This window comes from Octodon degus, unplaced genomic scaffold (genome assembly GCF_000260255.1).
Source record: "Octodon degus isolate 3935 unplaced genomic scaffold, OctDeg1.0 scaffold00044, whole genome shotgun sequence".
NCBI lineage: Eukaryota > Metazoa > Chordata > Mammalia > Rodentia > Octodontidae > Octodon > Octodon degus.
In genome coordinates this window covers 14911656-14932952 of record NW_004524620.1, presented here as the reverse complement: position 1 = coordinate 14932952, position 21297 = coordinate 14911656, and the positions used below count along the sequence as shown (strand labels likewise).

The 21297-nt window shown below is 37.6% G+C and overlaps 1 protein-coding gene across 6 annotated transcripts in view; it reads right to left on the bottom strand.

Moving 5' to 3' along the window:
* Focad (focadhesin) overlaps positions 1-21297 on the bottom strand; it is a 379256-nt gene that overhangs the window by 141152 nt on the left and 216807 nt on the right. For all 6 annotated transcript variants that reach the window (XM_004631729.2, XM_023715838.1, XM_023715836.1 and 3 more), the window contains 4 exons: positions 19558-19692; positions 14256-14306; positions 13053-13136; positions 2746-2872 (listed from right to left, as the gene is read on the bottom strand). In XM_004631729.2, coding sequence (XP_004631786.1) covers positions 2746-2872; positions 13053-13136; positions 14256-14306; positions 19558-19692 — 397 coding nt within the window. The remainder of the gene's footprint in view (positions 1-2745; positions 2873-13052; positions 13137-14255; positions 14307-19557; positions 19693-21297) is intronic.

The following is a 21297-nucleotide window of genomic DNA, read 5'->3' as shown; positions in this document are numbered from 1 at the left end:
ACATGGGGTGGGGGTGGGGGATGGGGGGACTGCTGCATTGCCTCTACATGAACAAAAGCAAGATTCTACCTCACTACATTGGAATTTCATTTTGAATGTATCTATCCAAAAATGTCCTTTAAATGACTATGATTACATTAAGGTCAGCAAGTTCTCCCTGTAGCATCTATTAAGTGCCCAGTTCTTTCCTTCCTACATACAGTAAAACCCTTCTACATTAAACCAAGTTTCTCCATTCAAATCTCAGAAAATATCTGCAGGGACCTGGTGTTCTATTTATCCCTTCAGACAGGCTCTCTGCTCTTCTAAACCCCACTTTGGCCCTTCAAGAATAACTTTTAAGAAATTCACCCTCAGTTTCCCTTATTCCCTGACTTCTGTAGACTTCCACTCACAAGAGACCTTGGCAAGACATCAGTGGCTGAAAGCAGAATGTGGTCAGGGAATGCATTCCCCAGACAGGTTGCTTCCTGCAGGTTCCTTGCATCCCTCTTCAGCAGGCTCCTGACTTCCTAGGCGCCAGATTTGTGATAAACACAATTTCTCATTCTCCTGCTCCTTAGGAGGCTAGGGCAAGGGATATTAACACTTCTGGGGTGATCCACCATCTGCAGTGAACCTCCCTTATCTTTGACAACACAATCATATACAATTCCTTTATTAAACCTCTCGTTTATTTCTCATTTGTCACAGCCTTAATCAATACAACATCTAAATAGAAAAGATGAATAACATCCATTGAGGTTCCTATAACCAGTCCTGAATGCAAAGGTGAAAGACTGACTGCTTTTAGCCAGGATATGAGTCATCTGTTTTTGAGGACAGCAGCACTGTGGTAAGAGACAGTAATTCTGTACTTGCTCAGCAAGAACCATACTCTGGCAACAGAACAACCTATCTGCACACGGACTAACCGCAGCAGCACATGCACAGGAAGGATGGGCACAGGCACATCTCAGCAAGCATTCTTACTGCTCCGCTCTTCCCTTTCCCTTCCAGCACCCCAAGACTACAGTGAGGACTGCACAGAAGAAAGAAAATGTTGCTGGAAAGCTTCAAAGGACTTCGATGCTAAGGCGGATTTAGGGTACAGAAGTTATGTAAGATAGTAAGGCATTTCCCTTCCTTGAACTCACAATCAGCCTCAGGAGAGGTCCCAAAGAGCTATGAGATGGAAAGTGGCGACCAAAAAACAATGAGCAAGTCTGCATGGGTTGTTCTAAGTGAAAGGAGGCAGGATCTGGGAACAGGAGATTTCGCTAAAAAACGTTTGCCCAAGTTTCCCAGGAATCTTCAGGTGAGATGAAACAAAAGGGTAAAAAACACAAAAAAACCTCCAACATTATAAGCTGATGTGATAACTATTAAAATAAGATTTCTTGATTTTATAGAAGTTCACTTTCAAAAATTAAACGTATCTATAAATATTCAAGTAGAATTAGATTAAAAAGTAAAATATTGGCTAATATTGAAAATCTATTAATCAAAAAAAAAAAAAGAAAGAAAATCTATTAATCACAATGGATCCCTTAGGAAATATTTAATAATCAGAAAATAAAATTTAAAATAAAATAATGTAAATTCTCAGTCATAATCCAAAAAAATTTCTCAAGTGGGACAATCTACCATTTCTTAGGTAAAACAGAGAAACACAGGCAAGTGAATATTTCCAAATATGACAACCATATACAATGATTACCACATTGTATGCATTAGAATAATTTTTTAAAAGCTAAAGTTTCCTAGAAGCCTTATATCAAAACTAAATGGCCACACAATTTGATTCATTTTCTAGAAAGAATTTATAGTACTCAAACATCAGTAATGTATTTGAACATGTCATAGAAAGAATAAATTTATAATTATGGAACTACCAAGTGAATCTCTTAAGCAATCTAATGATTTTTGCAGAGCATATAAAATTAAAATGTTTAATTAAGCCAGTCCAATGATCTACAGTCAGGCTGCAAACTTATCTTCAGAATCATTCAACTTTTGAAATGAATGCTAAAAACCAGTAAGAACTACTTTTTTCTTTCTTTCCTTTTCTTTTTATGTATCTAGCACAGGTTCTCCAGGGTCTCACTACACAGATCGGACTCAGTGATCCTCCTGTTTTCAGCCCCCCAAGCACTGGCATTACAGGTGTGTGCTGCCACGCCCAGCCTCAGTGGCCATCTGAGCGTGCCTGGGGGCAGGGCCTGTACAGCGTGCAGCAGGTCAGAGTGGGGGTGGGAATCGAACCTGGTCCCTGCACCTGCCTAGGCAAGCACTTTAGTCCACTGAGCTGTCTGCCCAGTTCTCTCCTTCTTCTTTTTATCTTTGTTTTTGTCTTTTTGAGACAGGATTTCACTATGTAGTTCAGGCTGGCCTTAAGCCATTTTGTAGCCCACACTAGCCCTGAACTCAAAGTGATCCTCCTGCCTCTTCCTCCCGAGTGTTGGGACTGCAGGAATGTGCCACCATGCCCAGCAGGCACTTGTGCCACTGAGCTGGATCACCAGCTGGACAGCAGTTTCTTAAATTAATCTCCAGTTCAATTTTGCTTGAGTCTAATATTTTTTGGTTAGTTTGAATATCATACTATCTCAAGCCCTACCTATAAAACAGATGGATGCATTTAGTATTTCAATTAACAGGTAAGTTCTTATAATTAAACTACAGTACATACACATTACAAAATAACACAATCTGAGAGGACACATAAGTGAAAAATGCTAGCTTCCCTGCAAACATAGAAGTCACCTGGTAAAATCAAGGGAGGAGTGAGTGACAGCAGTTGGAGATAGCAAGAGCCAGGAACTGAAAGATCCACATCCTCCTCATCTTCTTCTTCATCGAGCTCATTAGGAATAGGGACTTCTGGTCTTATCTGAAATACAAGTGATAGGATTATAGAGATGATACTAAAATACTCCATGAAATCTCTCCTTTTTACATGTCAAGTTTTAAACATTGTTAGACTCCATCACTCAATAATGATAAAAGACCATAAAAATTAATATTCAAAGATCTATGCATGAGGTTGGGAGACAGCACAGTAGTCTAAGCCCCTGCCTGGCAAATGCAAAGACCCAAGTTTGATACCTAGCACCACATGCTGTGCTGGCTCCAGAACCCTAGGCACACCATGCCAGCCACCAAAACCGGGCATGGTGGTGCACGCCTATAATCCCAGGACTGAGGAGACTGAGATAGGAGGATCACTATAAGTCCAAGCTGTATATTGAGACCCTGTACCAAATAAATAAATACAATTTTTGGGGGGAGGAACTGGGGATCAAACTCAGGACCTTGCACTTGACAGGCAGCTGCTTATGCCACTGAGCTATATCCTCAAACATGGAAGTCACCTGGTAAAATCAAGGGAGGAGTGAATGATAGCAGTTGGAGTTATAAACTTTTTTTAAAACAATCTATTGGTGTACCAATCATTTACATGGTAGACTCTAGCCATAGTGCTAGATACAGATTCAGATCTATTTGAAGAACTAAGAGTAATTCATTAAGAAATTCACCATAAGCCAGTATATGCAATATTATAAAAAAACTTAAAAAACTCTATACAATCCAACAACAAAATGAAAACTTTGTTATGTTCAATATATTAAATTTCTATAGCTTATATTGAATACTTGCCTTTTCTGATACCTTTTGTAAATTTGTGATTCTAGCTATACTTCTATGACAAAACTTAAAATATTTCAGTGGAAATATAATAGAGATCAGGAAATAATAAAGACCTCTTGTTGGGGCCAGGGAGATGGCTCAGCGGAATAAGCGCTTCCCTGGCAAGCACAAGGGCCTGAGTTCAATCCCTGGTTCCGCAAAAAAAAAAAAAAAAGTCCTCTGGTTAACATTTTCTTAGACTTGGCAGTTTTTTGATACATAATATAAAAACACTAAGATCTGTAACTGGTAGCTGCACTTTATTCTGTTTAATTTGCATTTTGAATATTTTGTAGTTGGTCCGTCATTAGAGAGGTTCATTTGAACTAAACATAAAACATGTAAAAAAATTACCATTATTGTAGCTTCTACAGGATATAACTGTTAAGCAATTAATTACATTTTTAATACTTTCAATGGCATACCATCATAATGCTCACATAGAGATAATTAAGCATTAGGGGAGAAAAATCAAAAAATATAAAAGTGGTTGCTGTAATCATAAAGTGCCAGAACCCAGTCATTATCATTAGCCTGTCTCCCGGAGTTATTTTTAGAAATAATTAACAATTCCTGCAGACTGCCTTCTTCATAGGTCCCCAAAGCAATGTTTTGTTTAGAAACTTCAGAGTCAGGGTTCTTGCAGGGGGATAAAAGAAAATAGAAAATGTTTCTCTTAAGTGTAATAATCTCAATTCCTGTGAAGCCTCTCAACCACAACTAGTATTCTCTTCATTAGTAAAGGAAGAGTCAAAGCAACTTGACTATCTGAGTATTTTCCAGAACAAGATTTAATTTAGACTCAGTACTAAGTACCTAATTCTCAGATGCTTGATCCAGCCACACTTATGAAAGTAACAATCAAGTGTGCTCCAAATAGGGTGTGGCAGCTTTCACTGGTAACACTACATTCTAGAGATACTCTGATGTGTTTAATAAAATTTTGGCTCTGAGAGGCATGTTTCCTAAGTAGATCTGATTTTATGTATATTTGGAATATGCTAAGTTTGGTGTGATCAAGAGTTGTCTTAGAGATCCTAACCAATCTTAATGGCCTAAAATGTCCTTACAAAAGTGTTGGTTCTATGTCCCTCTACCTTGTTTCCTCCCCTTTTTGATGCATTACATACATCTAGAACACAGTAAAACAGAGTTATATGTGGCCCAGTAATTCCATTCCTAGGTATATAGCCAAGGGAAATGAAAATATGTAATCCCACAAAAACTTGTACAGAAATGTTTGTAGCAGCAGCATGCACTCAAATAGTCCTAAAAAGTAAGTAAGCAAAAATGTTGATCAAACAATGAATGTATATTCAAAATGTAGTATTTCCATACAATGGAATATAATTTGACCATAAAAAGAAATAAAGCACAGACACATGCTACATATGAAAGAAATTTGAAAATATTATGCTAAGTAAGGAAGCCAGTCACAAAAGAACATATCCTATAATTGTCCTATAATTCACAAGAAAGGTCCAAAATAGACAAATGTACAAACAGAAGGTAGGTTAGTGGTTGCTTAGGGCTCATAGAAGTCAAGAGATCATGGGGATTGAAAGCTAGTATTTTCTTTTAGGGAGAAAAAATGTTCTAAACTTAAACATTTAAGTGATTGCTCTGTGATGAGTCACACAATTTCTTCAATATAATTATAGCACTGAAATAGCTGCTTTAAATGGCTAATATGTATGGCATGTGAATTATATGTCAATAAAGCTGTTTAAAAGGAAACTGAGGTAGGCAAGGAGAGAGGGAGGGGTCAAGCAGGGGGCAGCAGAGGAGGAGGAGGAGGAGGAGGGTAAGGGCGCACACCACCACCCTCTACTGCCACCTCCACTAGTGGGGCCTTAGAGTGGTGTGCAAACTACATCAAAGAACAAACGTTTCCACAATTATTCAATAAGAAGGGTATGATCTTCTATCTTTCAGGTTGCTTCATCAACCTAAATTACTTAAAATGAGTCACAAGACCCAGAACAACAATAGTTTTCAGAGCTATTAAAGAAAGAATGACCTGGCCAGGGATAAAGAAAACTGATCCACCCCTTGATCTTAAAATGTCTAGTTCCATTTTCATGTAACTAGATCCCTAGGAGTCTTATATGGCTGTTCTTCTCCAATATGGATGAATTTTAATAAAAAAAAAATTAGATGTACAGTAATTTAAATATAGATGAGAAAACTCTACATACTTATAGTGGTATGATTACCTCTTCAATTTTGTTCCTCTGGACAAAGTAACGCTTCTTATGAGACTTTCGTTCCATCACTTTTCTCCTCTGCTACCTTTCAAAAACATTATTTCTTCTAGCTTTCCTGTGGCAACATCAGTCTTTTCCCCTGCTTTGCGTGCAATGATTGGGTAAGTGCAATGTGAGTCCAACTAGGGAGAATCAAGAGCGCTTCCATGAAAGAGTAACTGCTGATGTGTGAACATTTTGGCAGCGGAGTTACATTAGCTACTAAAACACCCATGAAAACTGTACAAATATTTCTAACAACAAAGTCCTTCCAGTTGTAGCCTGAAAAAACTTAAATGGAAAGCCACATATATGATGACAAATTCATTTCTAAAGTCTAAATTTATTCCTAAAATCTGCTTCAAACTGAATACTGGAAAGATTAGCTTACAAAATGCCTTACTGTGGGTTTCAGTCAGATAACCTTTCAACCACCTTGCTGTGCGTACAGCCTAAGAAAATCCAAGAGTCTCTGTATAAACAGAGGATTTTAATTTGGAACATGTCAAGTATCTGCATAAATTCAGTTAAAAAGAGAAACAGCTTCTGGTGAATGCAGTGACATTCACTTAAATCAAAGCCAAAAGGGTTGTACTACATTTATACTAAACCTGGATGCATAATGAGTTTTATACTTCTTCTAAAATTAATGTCAGAAATCAACAAAACAATCTATGTTAAGGTATCTATAAGAAAGTTTAATTTTTAAATAGCTGAATATTTTTTAATGAATTCAAATCAGAGACAAGAACCATTTTCTACCTAAATGTTTATCCACTGATAATTATTTTATTGGAAAAAAATAGTTCCAGGCTGGGGAAGACAGCTCAAGGTCCAAGTGCCTGCCTGGTAAGTACAAGGACCTGGGTCTGATCCCAATTCCACATGCCGTGCCAGCCACTGAAACTGGGCATGGTGGCACACATTTGTAATCCCAATGCTGGGGAGGAAAATAGGAGGATCACTGTAAGTCCAAGCTGCACAGTGAGACCCTCCACCAAATAAACAAACAAATAAATACAAGATATAGATATAGGCATAGACATAGACATAGACATAGACATAGACATAGACATAGACATAGATACAGATACAGATACAGATACAGATACAGATACAGATACAGATACAGATACAGATACAGATACAGATACAGATACAGATAGGGTTGTTTTGTTTTGTTTTTGCAGTGCCGGGGATTGAACTCAGAAGCTTGCACTTGCCACGCCAGTGCTTATTCTACTGAGCTATCTTCCTGGCCCAGTATTTTTTAAAAAAATTTAAAATAACCAATTCTGTATAATTTTGTTTGGTTGGAATTTCTTTTCCTTTTTTGGAGTAGGAGATAATAAAGAAGGGAAAAAGGAAAATGGTAAATAGCTAAAAACAACAGAAGAAATAAAAGTTAATAGCAAAAAGTCATTTTTGTGTATTTTTCTACTTTATATTCAATAGGTCCTCAAAGAAGTCTTCCTGAATTTTTGAACCAACTTTAGATTTGAATTTTAAGTGATTAACAGTAACATATACTTTCATTCAATGTCCCCAGGTCATAAAACAGGCACTGGCACTAAGTATATATCCAATTATTAAACTGATGTAAGTGTTAATGTGTAACCAACGAGTAACAAGAAGGCATTAGTAAATTTAGTATTCAAATTCCTCTCAGAAGATGTCTCAGTGAGTGCTACTATCCACTGATTTTTTTTCCATCTTACTTTAGATATACTGTCATCCACATTTATATCCTCCTTTTCATGTTAATTATTTCTCTTACTCCTTTGGTTCTACTTGTTAATTTTCAATTTATACAGTATGATGTTCAGCAATCAATAAAAAATATGTCCTAAGTAGATTTTCTTTAAATGTGATTCTTACAAAGGTAGCTAATTTATAATTCACAAAGGTAATTTAGCTACCTTTTTTAAATGTAAGAATCATATTTAAAAAAATTTTACAAGGGCATGTTGTCTTTTTTTATAATTTTGAAATTCACAGTAGGCTCTAAAGTTTAGTTTACAAATTGCCACAAGTAGAGAGAATATCAATACAATTTCATTGGAAAAGTACAAACTAACCTTAAATCTTAAAGTCGGGCCCAGGAGATGGCTCAGTGGAATAAGCACTTCCTTGGCAAGCGCAAGGGCCTGAGTTCAATCCCTGGTTCTGCCAAAAAAAAAAAAAAAAAGAAAAACCACGAAAAAAAATAGAAAAAAGAATATGAGTGTGTTTTTTGGGGCCGGGGAGATGGCTCAGTAGAATAAGTGCTTCCCTGGCAAGTGCAAGGATTTGAGTTCAATCCCCAGTTCCCCAAAAAAAAAAAAAAAAAAAAAAAAGTCTTGTAAGTCAATTGTCTGTTGGTACAGAATGAGTAATTTCTAACAACGAAGAAAAAAACCTTAGATTTTAAAGTCCTTACTTGGAAAAAAAAAAAAAAAAGTCTAAAAACATTTGAAAATATACTTGTATTAAAATGCATCTCCACTGTATACCATTCCCATCAGCTATAAAACAGAGGTAGAACACTGACCTGGCTGTATCCTTGGCCTTCTGGGATTCACTAAGAATATGAACACACAGACCACTTTATACATGCTTAATCTTTTTTTTTTTTTTTTTTTTTTTTTGTACCAGAAATTGAGCTCAGGACCTTGCACATGCCAAGCAGGTACTGTGCCACTAAGCTATATCCACAGACCCTATATGCTTAACCTTTAGATATCCAAAGAGCCAAACTGAAAATAGTAATCAATAAAAAGAATGTAAGGGGTCATGTTAGAAGCAGTGAGTCTTCATGACAAGACAGGCCCTATTTATCAGGAGGTGGGGTCAAAGAGGGGAAGGATTTCCAACCACTTACACCCCTGCTGTGCAAACACAGCTGAGTACATTCACCGTAGTGAGACGCTGCCCCTTTGGGGAGAAGCATGTATCTCAGAAGGAGATTAGGGCTGGAAAAAAAAATTATAAAGCATGGTTAGAAGGATAAGCCATATCGGTTTCTTTCTAGCACTTTCCACACTGGTGGTAAAGACCCAAAAGTAAAAATAAATCCTAACTCTAAGACTATAACTAACAATTGTGTTGTAAAACACAAAAAATAGGCCTATTCAATGATTTATGGCTATGGAAGAGCTAGAGTAACAAAGGTGATAACATTTGACTTAGCACAGCACTTAAGCAAGTGAAACTATAACAAACATACTCAGGGCTATATGGGTATGATCCTAAGTCATAAATGGAGACATGTCAGGCCAGGGACATAGCTCAGCAGCCTAAGTACCTACCTGGCAAGTGCAAGGTGCCAAGTTTGACCCCCAGTACCAAAAAATAAACAAGCAAACAAATATGTCAGTATCTAAAGAATTAGAGAATAAGCACTCTAGAGAATATAAGATTTAATAAAAGTTATTGTTCCAGCTGAAAGATTTCAGCAACAATTGCTAAAAATAAAGGTAGTTTTCATGTCATAATCTAAATAAGCAAATGCAAATTAGAAATAATTATGAACAAGGTATCCTTCAAAGTGTTATACCTAATCTCTTGGTAGGAGTTTACACATCAAATTTATGTAAAGGTTTTTTTTTTTCGTTTTTCTTTTCATAAGTAGCTACTGGTATTGTTAGTCACTATAATACCGCTTGAAATCATACCTTGTAAATTACATATTATAAAATACATTTACTCAAGCCTTGCCATTTCTAATCATGGTATGACAAATGAAGAAATCTGTCTTTGTGAGCTCTCAACAGTATAGAAAACTCTGTTTTACTTCAGATTTGGTTTTACTTAATAGTTCTAATTCAACTCAGTAAACAGAAGTTTTCCAGGTTCCTGCTGACATCTAAGCCCTGTATGAACTCAATTCAGAAGAAAAGCTAAACCCATTCTAATGCCTGAGAATACCAAGAAATTTATACTGAACCTTATTGCCATTTGATCTCCAGGAGTTTCTAGCTAATTGTTATAGTTCATATTTAGATGTCCTCTCAAAACCTCATGAGGGTTGTGGGGATACAGCTCAGCAGCATGAGCACCTACCTGGCAAGCACAAGGTCCAACGTTTGACCCCTGGTACCACAAAAAAAAAAATCCTTATACACTCATAGGTGACACTTTTCTGACACTGCTAGATTTAGAATTATGTGATGCTGGGACCAAAGCTGTGATGCTAAGATTAAGCAAGCAATGCTGGCTTAAGGGTGTTCCACCCTGGGGGTAAGAGCTGCCCAACCTAGGGGGAGGTAGCCTGGATGGAAATATGGGAAAGAAGGAGGGTTGCTGCAGTTATTTGCTGTTAACACTTCTGCTCCTGCTTGTCTTCTACTTCCTCCTGCATGCTGTGCTGTATCGCTGGAATCAACTGACTACAGATTGAAACCTCTAGTCAAACAAACCTTTTCTACTTTTAACCCTGGGTGTCAGGTATTTTGTCTCAACAACAAGAAACTAAGATTTTTGGTACCACAGTATTGGGGCTATTGCTGTAACTATATTTGACAGTGTGGTTCTTGAGCACTTAAACTGACTTGTAGGAAGATCTGAAAAGGGTTGTAGGTACCAGCTAAAAAAGAAGCCGGTAGTGCTTAAGCTCTACTTGATAGGAGATTATGGTTAGAGCTCAGAAAACCAGAGGCTGACAGAAATGCTGCTCGTGAAGACAGGTTTTACGCTGGGATGAAGGACTGCATTGGCTGTTGGACTCCAGACCACGTGTTTTATGCTTTGACAGAAAATTTGTCTGCATTTGTGCTTGTGTTCAGAGACTTTGCCTGAGACAGAGATTAAAGGCAGTGGACTAATTAATCTTTCAGAAGAACTTTTAAGGCAGTCTAATAATGGCTGATTGCAGTCTAATATTGAGGTGGTGGCATTGCTACTGTTGGGAACTTTTAACCAGATCTATGTAGAGAATCAAGAGCAAAGAGCTCAAAAGGATGATTTTAAAATTTTGAGTTTGGCCAGAAAAAAAGCACAGAAGAATAATTCAAAATATGTTGAGTTTGGCCAGTAAAGTTGTGGACTGTAAAGGAGGAACAGAGGAGAATATGATGCTAAGAAGGAAGAAGACAAGGGAAAAGTTGGCCTGAGAGCATCATAAGAACAGCAGGACTCCACACCCTGCAACCTCGACACTGCAAATGTGAAGTCTTTGCTTTGAGAAGAGAGCACCAGAGCACCATGTCACAGGATGGTGGTTGTCTATGAAACTGAATCCTCAGGATTGGGTTCAGAGTGCTCAGCAATGCCAGAACTCAACGCCTACAACCAAGAGAGCAGTAAGCCTGCCACTTCTCTAACTGGCAGTAGACACTGGTATCATCCACCTGGTGCTAATTTTAGGTGCATGCTGAGAGCAAAAGGTGTATAGTCAGGAGGCTTCCACTAAGGACTAAGTGGCCTGACAAAGCAAAGTGTAAAACTGTCAGTGTGAAGTAGAAGGTGCAGTGGAGATAGGAGCCAGGAATATGTATCATTTCAGGAAATCTGCAGGAAGAGAGCAAGGCCGACTCAAAAGAAAAGCCATGAGAGCTGCACACCCATAGTGCCACAGGAGAGGTGCACCCCAAGCTCCTCGGAGTTCACACCTTGGCACAAACTGCCTCAGATCCTGGACATAGAACTATAGGACTTCATGTTTGTCCTGTTGGATTTTGGATTCGTTTTGGTCCCATTCCTTTGTATTGCCCTATTTGTACCTTCTGGAATGGTATTGTTCATCTTGTGCCACTGTATGTTAGAAGTATTTAACTTTTCATTCATATAAGGGCTTGCAGCTTAGATGTTTGCCTTAAATCTGAGAGGAGACTTTCTGCAATGCTAAAACTGCTAGGACTCTGGTGACTCTTAGAGATGAACTAAATGCCTTTTGCATAAAGGGATGTACATGAGTCTTTTGGGGGCTGGGGGAGAATGCTACGGCTTGTATCTAGATGTCTCCCCCAAAGCATACTGTGGTCATAAATGGTTTTAGAGGTGACTGGATCTAGAGGGCAGAATTAAGTTAAAGGTAGCCCACACTGAGTGTATTGCACACTGCCAAAAGGCAGATAGCCTAGATGAACTGTAAGGGCAGGCTTAGTCACTGCTGCTGCTGCTGCTGCTGCTAGTATGCTGCCGCCTTGCTGCCTTCTGCCTGCCGTGCACTGCTTCTCCTCTGTGATGCCCCTCTGCCGCATCGCCTACCTTGGAGCCAGCCAAAAGTGGACTGAAACCTCTGCAAACTGTGAGTTTCCTTCTTTAACTGTAAGTGTTGGATATTTTGTCACAATGAGAAAGGAAGTAAGACAGTAATGTTACACACAACTTCACACAGCACAACGTTTGCCTTTAAACTCTGAAGGTATTTGTTAAATAGTTGTATGCATTTGAACTAGTATCACTAATTTTGAAATCACACACTGAATTTCCTTACTATGATCTAACAATTTAAATGTAGTTATATTAAGTAGATACAGAAAAAATATAGGTTTAATTTAAAACTCAAATAAGCTTATTTTTAAAAGTAAGATCGTGTCATAGTATGTTCTAATCCTTAAAGATAGGGATAACTTCATTCAGTTCTCTGGAGCTAAACGATATATCTTTCCACACTATATTAATAAATATCAGGTTTCTCAAATAGTATACTTCTTTCCTTTCTCTCAGTCCTAGGGATCAAGCCTACGGCCTCATACGCAAATGCTCCACCACTGACTGGGCTAGTCTCCAAACTCAGCTGCATCACGTTTTTGATCACATATAAAGTTTGTTGGCTATACAGGTGGTAGAAAATCTTCATCTACATAGGCCACACTTGGATTTGAAGTTTAAGACAATGTGATGATTTGGCACCAATGCGGTTCCCACAGTAGCAAAGATCTTCTCAAACAAGGCATCTATCAGTCACCATTAGGAAACTTCATTTGCACCATAGCTATCTTCTGTCTGCTTCCAAGATACTTAAATTCATTATCTACAACATCTAAGACCTCCAAAATCTCTTAGATATTAAACAAATAATGAATACAAATTTTTACCTTGTATGAACAATATATCTAGGGTTACCTAGACCATCAGGTAAGAATATCCTAAGAGGTGCCTAACGTCATAAAATAGTAAAATAAAGAGATGGAGTGAGAAAGTAGAACTGCCTACCTTTTCAGGTAGATGAAGGATGGTATGTTCTCCAGCACTAAAGTGGGACAGAGATTTGTATGCAGCATTTGCTACAAGTGGGTCCTAGACAGGATAAAAAGAAAAGTAAGTCAAAATTAAAGATACATTAAACCTCAGATCTGAAAGAGGAAAGAAAATATTCCTTTACCACCCCACAGTTCTAAAGTCAATACTCTTTGGAAGTGGTACTCAAGTCTTGTTTAGGCCAAAAAGTCATGTAATACAAATCTGAGAAATCAAGGAACCTAATCTTCATGTCAGAAAAAAATACTGGGCAACCCTTTCAGGTACCCTTCTGTCCCTCTCTGGACAGAAGCTTTGTTTTCTCCAATAAATATATTCTGCTCTTAGAAGAAAAAAGAAAGGGCTGAGGAGATAGTTCAGTGGCATAAGCACCTGCCTGGCAAGCACAAGGTACTGAGTTTGATCCCCAGTACCAGAAAGAAAAAAAAAAGAAAGAAAGAAAGAAAGAAAGAAAGAAAGAAAGAAAGAAAGAAAGCAAGAAAAAATATTATGGGGGGAGGGGACTAAAAAGGCCTGAAGAGAGAAGTAAGGACAAGCAGAAAAAATTTTCAACAAAAGCATTTTTATGGAAAATATTCCCCAAATAAAAAGAGACAAAAAATAAAATAGCGTTGGGGGCTAAAGGTCAGAGACATTGTATTTTGATCCTAATGTGAACACTGCAGAAAAAGCAACACATAACTGTTCAGGGCCTGATGAGGTAATGTGGTTAGTGGAAGGAGTATGAGGACGAGGGGCTGGGGAAGGCTGGGACTGATTCTGGTTCTTACCCACTCACAGGGTCACTTGAGCTCCAAGCTGACTCACTCATGAGTCAGGAAGAACAGCACCAACACTGTCTTTTTTATACTCAATTAGAAATGACAGCAAAATCGTGGGCAGGGCTGTTTGTTGGCTTGGTACCTGTGCTTGGTAGGAAGAAATGTCTGCATTCCCTCTCCCATACATCAGAGAGCCCCCTCCTAAAACGAAGTGTACTTCATGGCAAAAATGTGGTGAAAAGCACAAATGGAGAATAACTTTTATAAAAATCTAACACATTTTGTTTAGCCAAGAAGCCATCATCACAAAAGAGTTGCTTTTTTTATTCTGAAAGGCTTATTTCACAATTCTTTCCCCTACTTTCTTCCAACTTGCTGACACCCACTGGGGTAGTACCTTGTTTTGAGTGTGAGTCCAGAGAAAGCTAAGCACTTGAACTTGAAAATTCTGAAAAATCAGGAAACAGAAGAAGAAAAATTTTAAGACAAAGTTACAACCTGAGAATAAAAAATCTGAAGTGATAATAGAAATCAAATTACTGTTAAGCTTCTATCAGTATTATCTCAATCTGTGTTTACCTATCATTCACAAGCTGAAAATACTCAGAAATACTTCATGTAAAAACACTGATAATTTAAACACACTGAAATTTTAAGATTATTAATCTAGAAAATCACCCACTTCTTACTGGCCTTTCAAGTACTATTACAAATGCTCTCTTCATGTCACTGCTCCTAATTTCCTACTAAAAACAGATTTCACTTTTCCCTGAGCAGCCATATGGCATGTGGCACACTGTATCATCTGGTATGCTACTACAATGTTCTCTCCTTAGGGCAGCAGCCATGTCTTTTTTTTTTAATTTTTTTTTTTAATTTTAGGGAAGGGTCTACAGGGTATTCAGGGTCTCACTACTAGATCAGACTTGTAGTGATCTGCCTGTTTACAGCCTCCCAAGAGCTGGGATTACAGGCTCCCATGCCCAGTCTCAACTGCCATCTCAGCACACCCCAGGGGTGGGGCTGGCAGGCTTGGGGACCAAACTCTGTCCCCTGAACTTGCTTGCAGGCGTTTTAATCCACTGGCCTATTTGGCCAGCCCCATCATGTCTTTTTTCACTTGAAAGACATAGACACAGCCCAGAACAGCTGCATAAAGAAAGGCAAATATTTAATAAAAACTGATTGAGGGGCTGGGGAGACAGCCCAGCAGTCTAAGCACCTGTCCGGCAAGCACAAGGACCCGGGTTCGACTCTTGATACAGCATGCCATGCTGGTGCTGGAACCCCAGGCATGGGGGTGCACACCTATAATCCCAGCACCAGGTAGGGGGCGTAGGGGTGGAGGTGAGGGGGAGGCACTGAGACAGGTGCAAGACTGTGTGCCAAATAAATGATTGAAAACTAAATATAACAAGGTGTTTGTCTTGCAAGACTCACAGACTCCTTCATTTTGAGTTCTTTTAATTTCTTGCCCTTGTAAATTATATATGGCACCACTATGTCTTCTTGCCTTTATATACCATATCTCCAAACTTTAATGGAAAGCAGCATTACCACAATTTTTCAAGATTCTACTCTAATAACTAAGGTTTCCTAGATTTCTCCTTAAAATGTTTTACTTCCTCCACTACATTCATTGACTTTTGATTAGTTGTAACCACTGAATGTTATAATTACCATTGCTGACAGCTGTCTCCTTTACCAATCTTTAAATTTCTGGAAGTTCTCAACATGGCATTATAAGACAATGCAGGGAATGCTACAGAAAGTCCCCGATTCAGACACCAGCTTTCATCAGTCACTATAATCTTGGCTAAATTACTTGACTGACACATATTAGATATCCAATAAATATTGGTTTAATTGATGTATAGGCCTAAGTACTATTTTAGCAATAAAATAAAATAAAATTTCACTTCCTATCCAATTTTAGAACTAATCACTGCAAACTAACTAGAAAAGTATTGGAAATTTAATAGGAATTAAAAAATAGTATGCTTATTATTAATTAGTATTTCTAGTACAGTTCTCACTAATGTATTCAGAGTCAATGAATAAATATACCAGATACAGCGCAAATCAATTAAAAACTAAACTGTAATTGAATCATGGGTGCTATTTTCAACAAGTTTTTGGTTAATAAAGAAAGTAATATGTGTATATATATTCTTATAGTATAACATAGCAATAAAGCTCTTAAAATGAGATACAGAACTTCAAGAGCAGTAGGCTCTAGCTTACAGATAAATTTTCAAAGGATAAGATGAATTAAAACAACTGTTTCCCAAACTAGCTTTTAAACTTAGAGCTCAAAAAGGTATTTAGACAGAGGAAACAACATGAACAAAAGAAAAGCAGCGAAATGTGACAGAACATAGGGAAATGACAAATGACTTTATTTTTCTGGAATGCAGGGTGCAGACTGATAGAGTGCAGGCTGTATAAGGGCTACCCACTCATTTTGGCTAAATATATGGCACTGATGTGAAATGGGCTAGAAATACTTTGGGGAAATTTAGTTCAACTCTGACTGATACCCAAATAAGTTCTCCAGTTAAAAAAGGAAAAAAAAAAAAAAAAATCCCAGCAAATTATCTAAACAGAGAAAAAAGAAGAGAGACAGACTGAAGGAAAGGAAAACAGGGAAGTCCAGAGAGCAGGGCGAGAAGCAGAAAACAAGACAGGGAGAGAGGACAAAAAGGGGGAGAGGGAGGCTTTCCTTCAATACTTCCTCACTTGGGTTTCTGAAAGGATTGTCACGGAAGCAGGGGCTCCTGACTGGGAACGAAGAGTGGGTTAAAAGTGTCCAACAGCAGTCTGTGTGAACAACAGAGGAGGCTTGCTAATGCGTAAGACTGCCACAGGAAAACAAACTGGAACTTGTGATGTCAGCGCTTCATCCTGCCAGGGAAATACTGATAGGGAGGCCTCACAAAGGCCGAGACAAAAGCTTTCTGGAACAAAATCAGAGGTGGCACAGATACTGTTGATGAGTTATGCAGCAACCACAATGTCACTTAGAACACGAGGTATTGGTCAACGGTTGTGTTTCACTTGATCCTAAACATGTGCGGCTTAAGTAGTTTGATAGTTTACAAAGAAAATAGCAAGTGCAAAATATCACAGAAAAATTTTCTTAGAGTATTGGGACAGGAGCTCATAAGAGCCCACTTGCCGCGGAGGGAAAAAAATGTTTCTGCCCAGAGAGCTATGCAAAAATTGTGGAGCACACTGGTGAGCTGACAGGTGAACAGGCAGGCGCGGCATCACGAAGACCTACTACAGCAACAGGAAAACCAAAAGGGTGTCAGCTGTGCCCTGCAGGAAAGGACAGGAAAACTAAACATTCGTGCTGTCAGTTTAAGTGATGCTTGTGTATGGAACATGCAGCTGTCACGTGTGAAGACTGCCCTGAGCGTGACAGTTGAAGCAAAGATCACTTCTGTGGTAGGCTGTTGCTTGTGCTTCCGCTGCAGTCCCCATAGGTTTTTATTCTGGTGTCATCTCTTAGGTTTTGTAGGCAAGTGAACAGCTGATGTGAAGCTGTTGATGTCTATTCTAAGCACTCAGTATGTATCTGATATGTTATTGATATCTTATTTCCCTGCTATGTGCACGTTGTACAGGATAACAGGAAAGCACCTGACAAAACAGGAGGAGAAGAGACGTAACAAGACTGCCGCCCAGGAAAGGAAAGCTACGTGCGCGTGCTGTCACTGCAGGCGAGACGTGTGCATGGAGCAGGCAGCGGCCCTGCGACGACCGCCTTGGCTGTGACAGCTGAAGCCAGGTTTATCTTTGCTGCAGCACTCTATTGGCATTTTCATTGGAGTTCACAGGAATTTATTTCGGACGTTATCTTTTCATTTTGTAATCAAGTGTACAGTTGATGCAAAAATGTTTTAAATGCACAATACATACTAAAAATTTAATACTTTACGGATACTTTATGTTGCTATTAACTACACACTGTATGATATAATAAGAACCTCCTGACAAAATGCCAAGACCAGCCACAGGTCAAATATGTCATACAAAAAGGCCAGGTAAGCAGACACGTGAGCCGTCAGTGTAAGCGATACGTGTGCGGGATGTGCTGTTGTCATGTGTGCAGACTGCTTTAGTCGTGATAATTAATTTTTTTACGTGCTTTGGGCATTTTTGTTGTAATTCATATAAGAATTTACTTGTGTTGTTCTTTTTTAGACTTTGTACATCAAGAGCCAGTCAACGTTGAAAATCTTGATGCTTTTTCATAAACATACAATAAACAGTAAAACAAATTCAATATTTAAAAACAAAATAATGCATAAACCTGAAATTCCATCAAAAGAATATAAACTCTGGGGGAAAAAATCTAGTCCAAAAGAAAACTCAAATCCACAGATAAGCAAATACAAAAACTAATACAAAAACCACCTCATAAATTAACCTGTAGTAAATCTGAGATCTGAACAACTAAAATTACAAGAAAAACAGAGTGGCTGGGGAAATGGCTCAGTAGAATAAATGCTTGCCTGGCAAGCACAAGGGCCTCAGTTCAATCCCCAGTTGGGCCAAAAAAAAAAAGAAGAAGAAAAACATAAGTATATAATTTCATCTCTTAAAGACAGACTATAGGTACACACAATCTGCCCTTACTTGAGTTTTCTATTTTATGGCCTTATCAGTGACCTTACAGGTTCTCTAACAAGAACCCATGACTTATGACCATTTAAAAAAAAATCCTTTTGGTGAGTTATATATTCCAGTACTCAGAAATTCATCCTTTTTAAACACCCTAATAAAAAATAAATAAATAGATACCCTATAAAAAGCCGACACACAAAAATAAACTCAACATACTTTCATTAGTTTAGTCACTTATTCAACAATCACCAAATATATATATTAGGTGTCAAACATTACTATCCATTTAACTTCAGAAAAGACACATTTGATTTTACTTACTAAAAAGCATTAAAATTATAAGAAATATTTTCCTATAATTATTTTAATCACGTGACCTAAAATATAAAAAGAACTATTACTAGAATCTTATGGTGTGATAGTTTGACTAAAGCTGTAAGAACAAGGTTCAGCAAGACTCCAAGTGAAAACACTTGCTGTTCTATAAAGGAAAAGTAACAAAGGTAAAAGGGAAACAGAATATAGCTTCTACATAGAAACGTAAATGTCAGTAAATGTCACTTGCCCTCGTGACTAATTCACTCCAAGAAGAGATAGTACAGAAAATGTTAAGTAGTGATACATGAATCTATAGCAAAGAACCTCCCACCAAGTGTTTCAAGATGACATTGAAATGACAAACACTGAGTAATTCATAAACTGGGAGAGCCATCTGCATTTATTGAACTCTTCATGACTTATTCTGTATACCTTAAAACATTAACAAATTATTTTAAGTTGTTTCACAAATTCTATTATTTTAAAAAAAACTCCTAAAAATATATTTTCGAATCTTGACTATACTATCATAAAAAAATTGGTACCCTTTATGTTCCTAAGTCACATACACTTAGATATTAGGGTATACAGCTTCTTATTCCTTGTGGAATAAAGACGTCAACATGTTCTCTGAACAAAAAATTGCTAAAAAAAATTGTCAAAGATTATAATTTTTATTCCTAAAGAAGTTATGATGTCACACATCCTTCCAATTTAAAGAAGCAATTTATTAAGCTTCAAATGCATACCTCATATTCAGCTGTATTGACAGTTAAAGAAGGAACCAGAGAAAACAGCTCACTCAGGGTTTTCAAAATGAGAGGTCTCCTGTCACAACTCAACTTTGGGGAGAGAGCATTCCAAGTGGAACGAATGCAAACGACCTGTGAAACAAATTTAAAAAATCAATACCTAAGCAAAATTCCAACTGACATAAAGCCATTAATTCAGAGTACTGTATTTTATAAAGGAACAAGAAAAAGAACATTCTGAGAAATTAAGAGTTAATGAGGCACAATCTCTCAAAATATAGTTTTAAAACAACATAAACTGTCAATGATCCAGTCTGCTGCACACAATTGATTTTTCTTATTATTTTGTTGTGGTTATTTAAGTAATAACTCTCACACTCTCTTGCCCTCACCCTCAAACCTGCTCGCACACATGATTATATAAACAGATGCACATGCACACCACAAATTAATCCCCGATTAGCTACACAAATATTGTTCAGGAACCACCCTTTGAAACAAAATAAAGTGGTCAGATAATACCAGCACATTTCTAAAGTCAGTTCTTATAGCTTTTCAGCTCTGAGGAAACTGTATCGCCATCTAGAAAATTGAGTATTAATAATACAAATCAAGTATTCTCAATCATCTTACAAGCTTTTAAAGATCAGATTTTTAACACTGTTAAATGTTAAAATACATTTTAAGCCCAATAAAAACGTTATGACATTTTGAACTTGAACTAGTTTCCTGAAACCAGTGTTTTTACTCATTTCAGTATCTAGTTTTAATAGAAAAACCCAAATGTCTTTCTTAAGTTCAATTTTAGTTACAGCACAGTGTTGTTTTGTTGTTTTTTTTCTTTTTCAGTAAGATATTTTAATAAAATTCTAGAAATCACGCAGGAAGAGTACTAATGTAGACCAATTACATGCAGTTTAACCAGGATTAATCTTTCTCAAATCTATTAAGCTGCAATTAATATATAATTTATCTCTATCTACATACATACATACATTACTTAGGAAAACTACATGAGGTAATAAGTGAAAAGATGTTAAAGATAAACGAACAGTGTACCTTAAAAGATATAGATTTAAAGAGATGTTCAAAGGAAAAGAAGACAGAAAGAGTGTCTCCTAGAAAACTTGGATTCAGTGATTTTCCTCATATTTTCTAATTTCCATGAAACAGTAAAGAAATAAATAGTCTCTGATTTGGAATCCACTATGTGATTTGAATTCAAATGATACTAAGGGCTGCACTAGGCCAGCATGGTAGCAAGCACATTTAAACAAAGAAGTGACTCTGATACTACAAAGTATCAAGGTTTGAACATCATTTTTCTCTCTTTCTCTTTTTTTTAATCCTTAAAAAGCTACTAATTCCATACCAGGTACATAGAGTGGTAGATAGTACTAAAAAGAACAATAAAATATAAAATGTAAGCCAATTCTTCAAAGACCTTATCAGAAAGGAAGATAAATATGTCATTCAAAATTATATAATTTAAGGGCCGACCTGATAGCTCAGTGGACTAAAGTGCCTGCTTAGGCAGAGCACGGCGGCCAGGGTTCTATCCCTAGTGTGCTTTGCCAGCCCTAACCGCAGGGCGTGCTGAGAGAGTGATTGAGATTCGGCATGGTGGCGCACGACTGTAATCACAGCACTTGGGAGGCTGTACATAGGAGAATCACTACGAGTCCAATCTACATGGTGAGACCCTGAACACCCTGTAGACCCTGCCCTAAAATACAG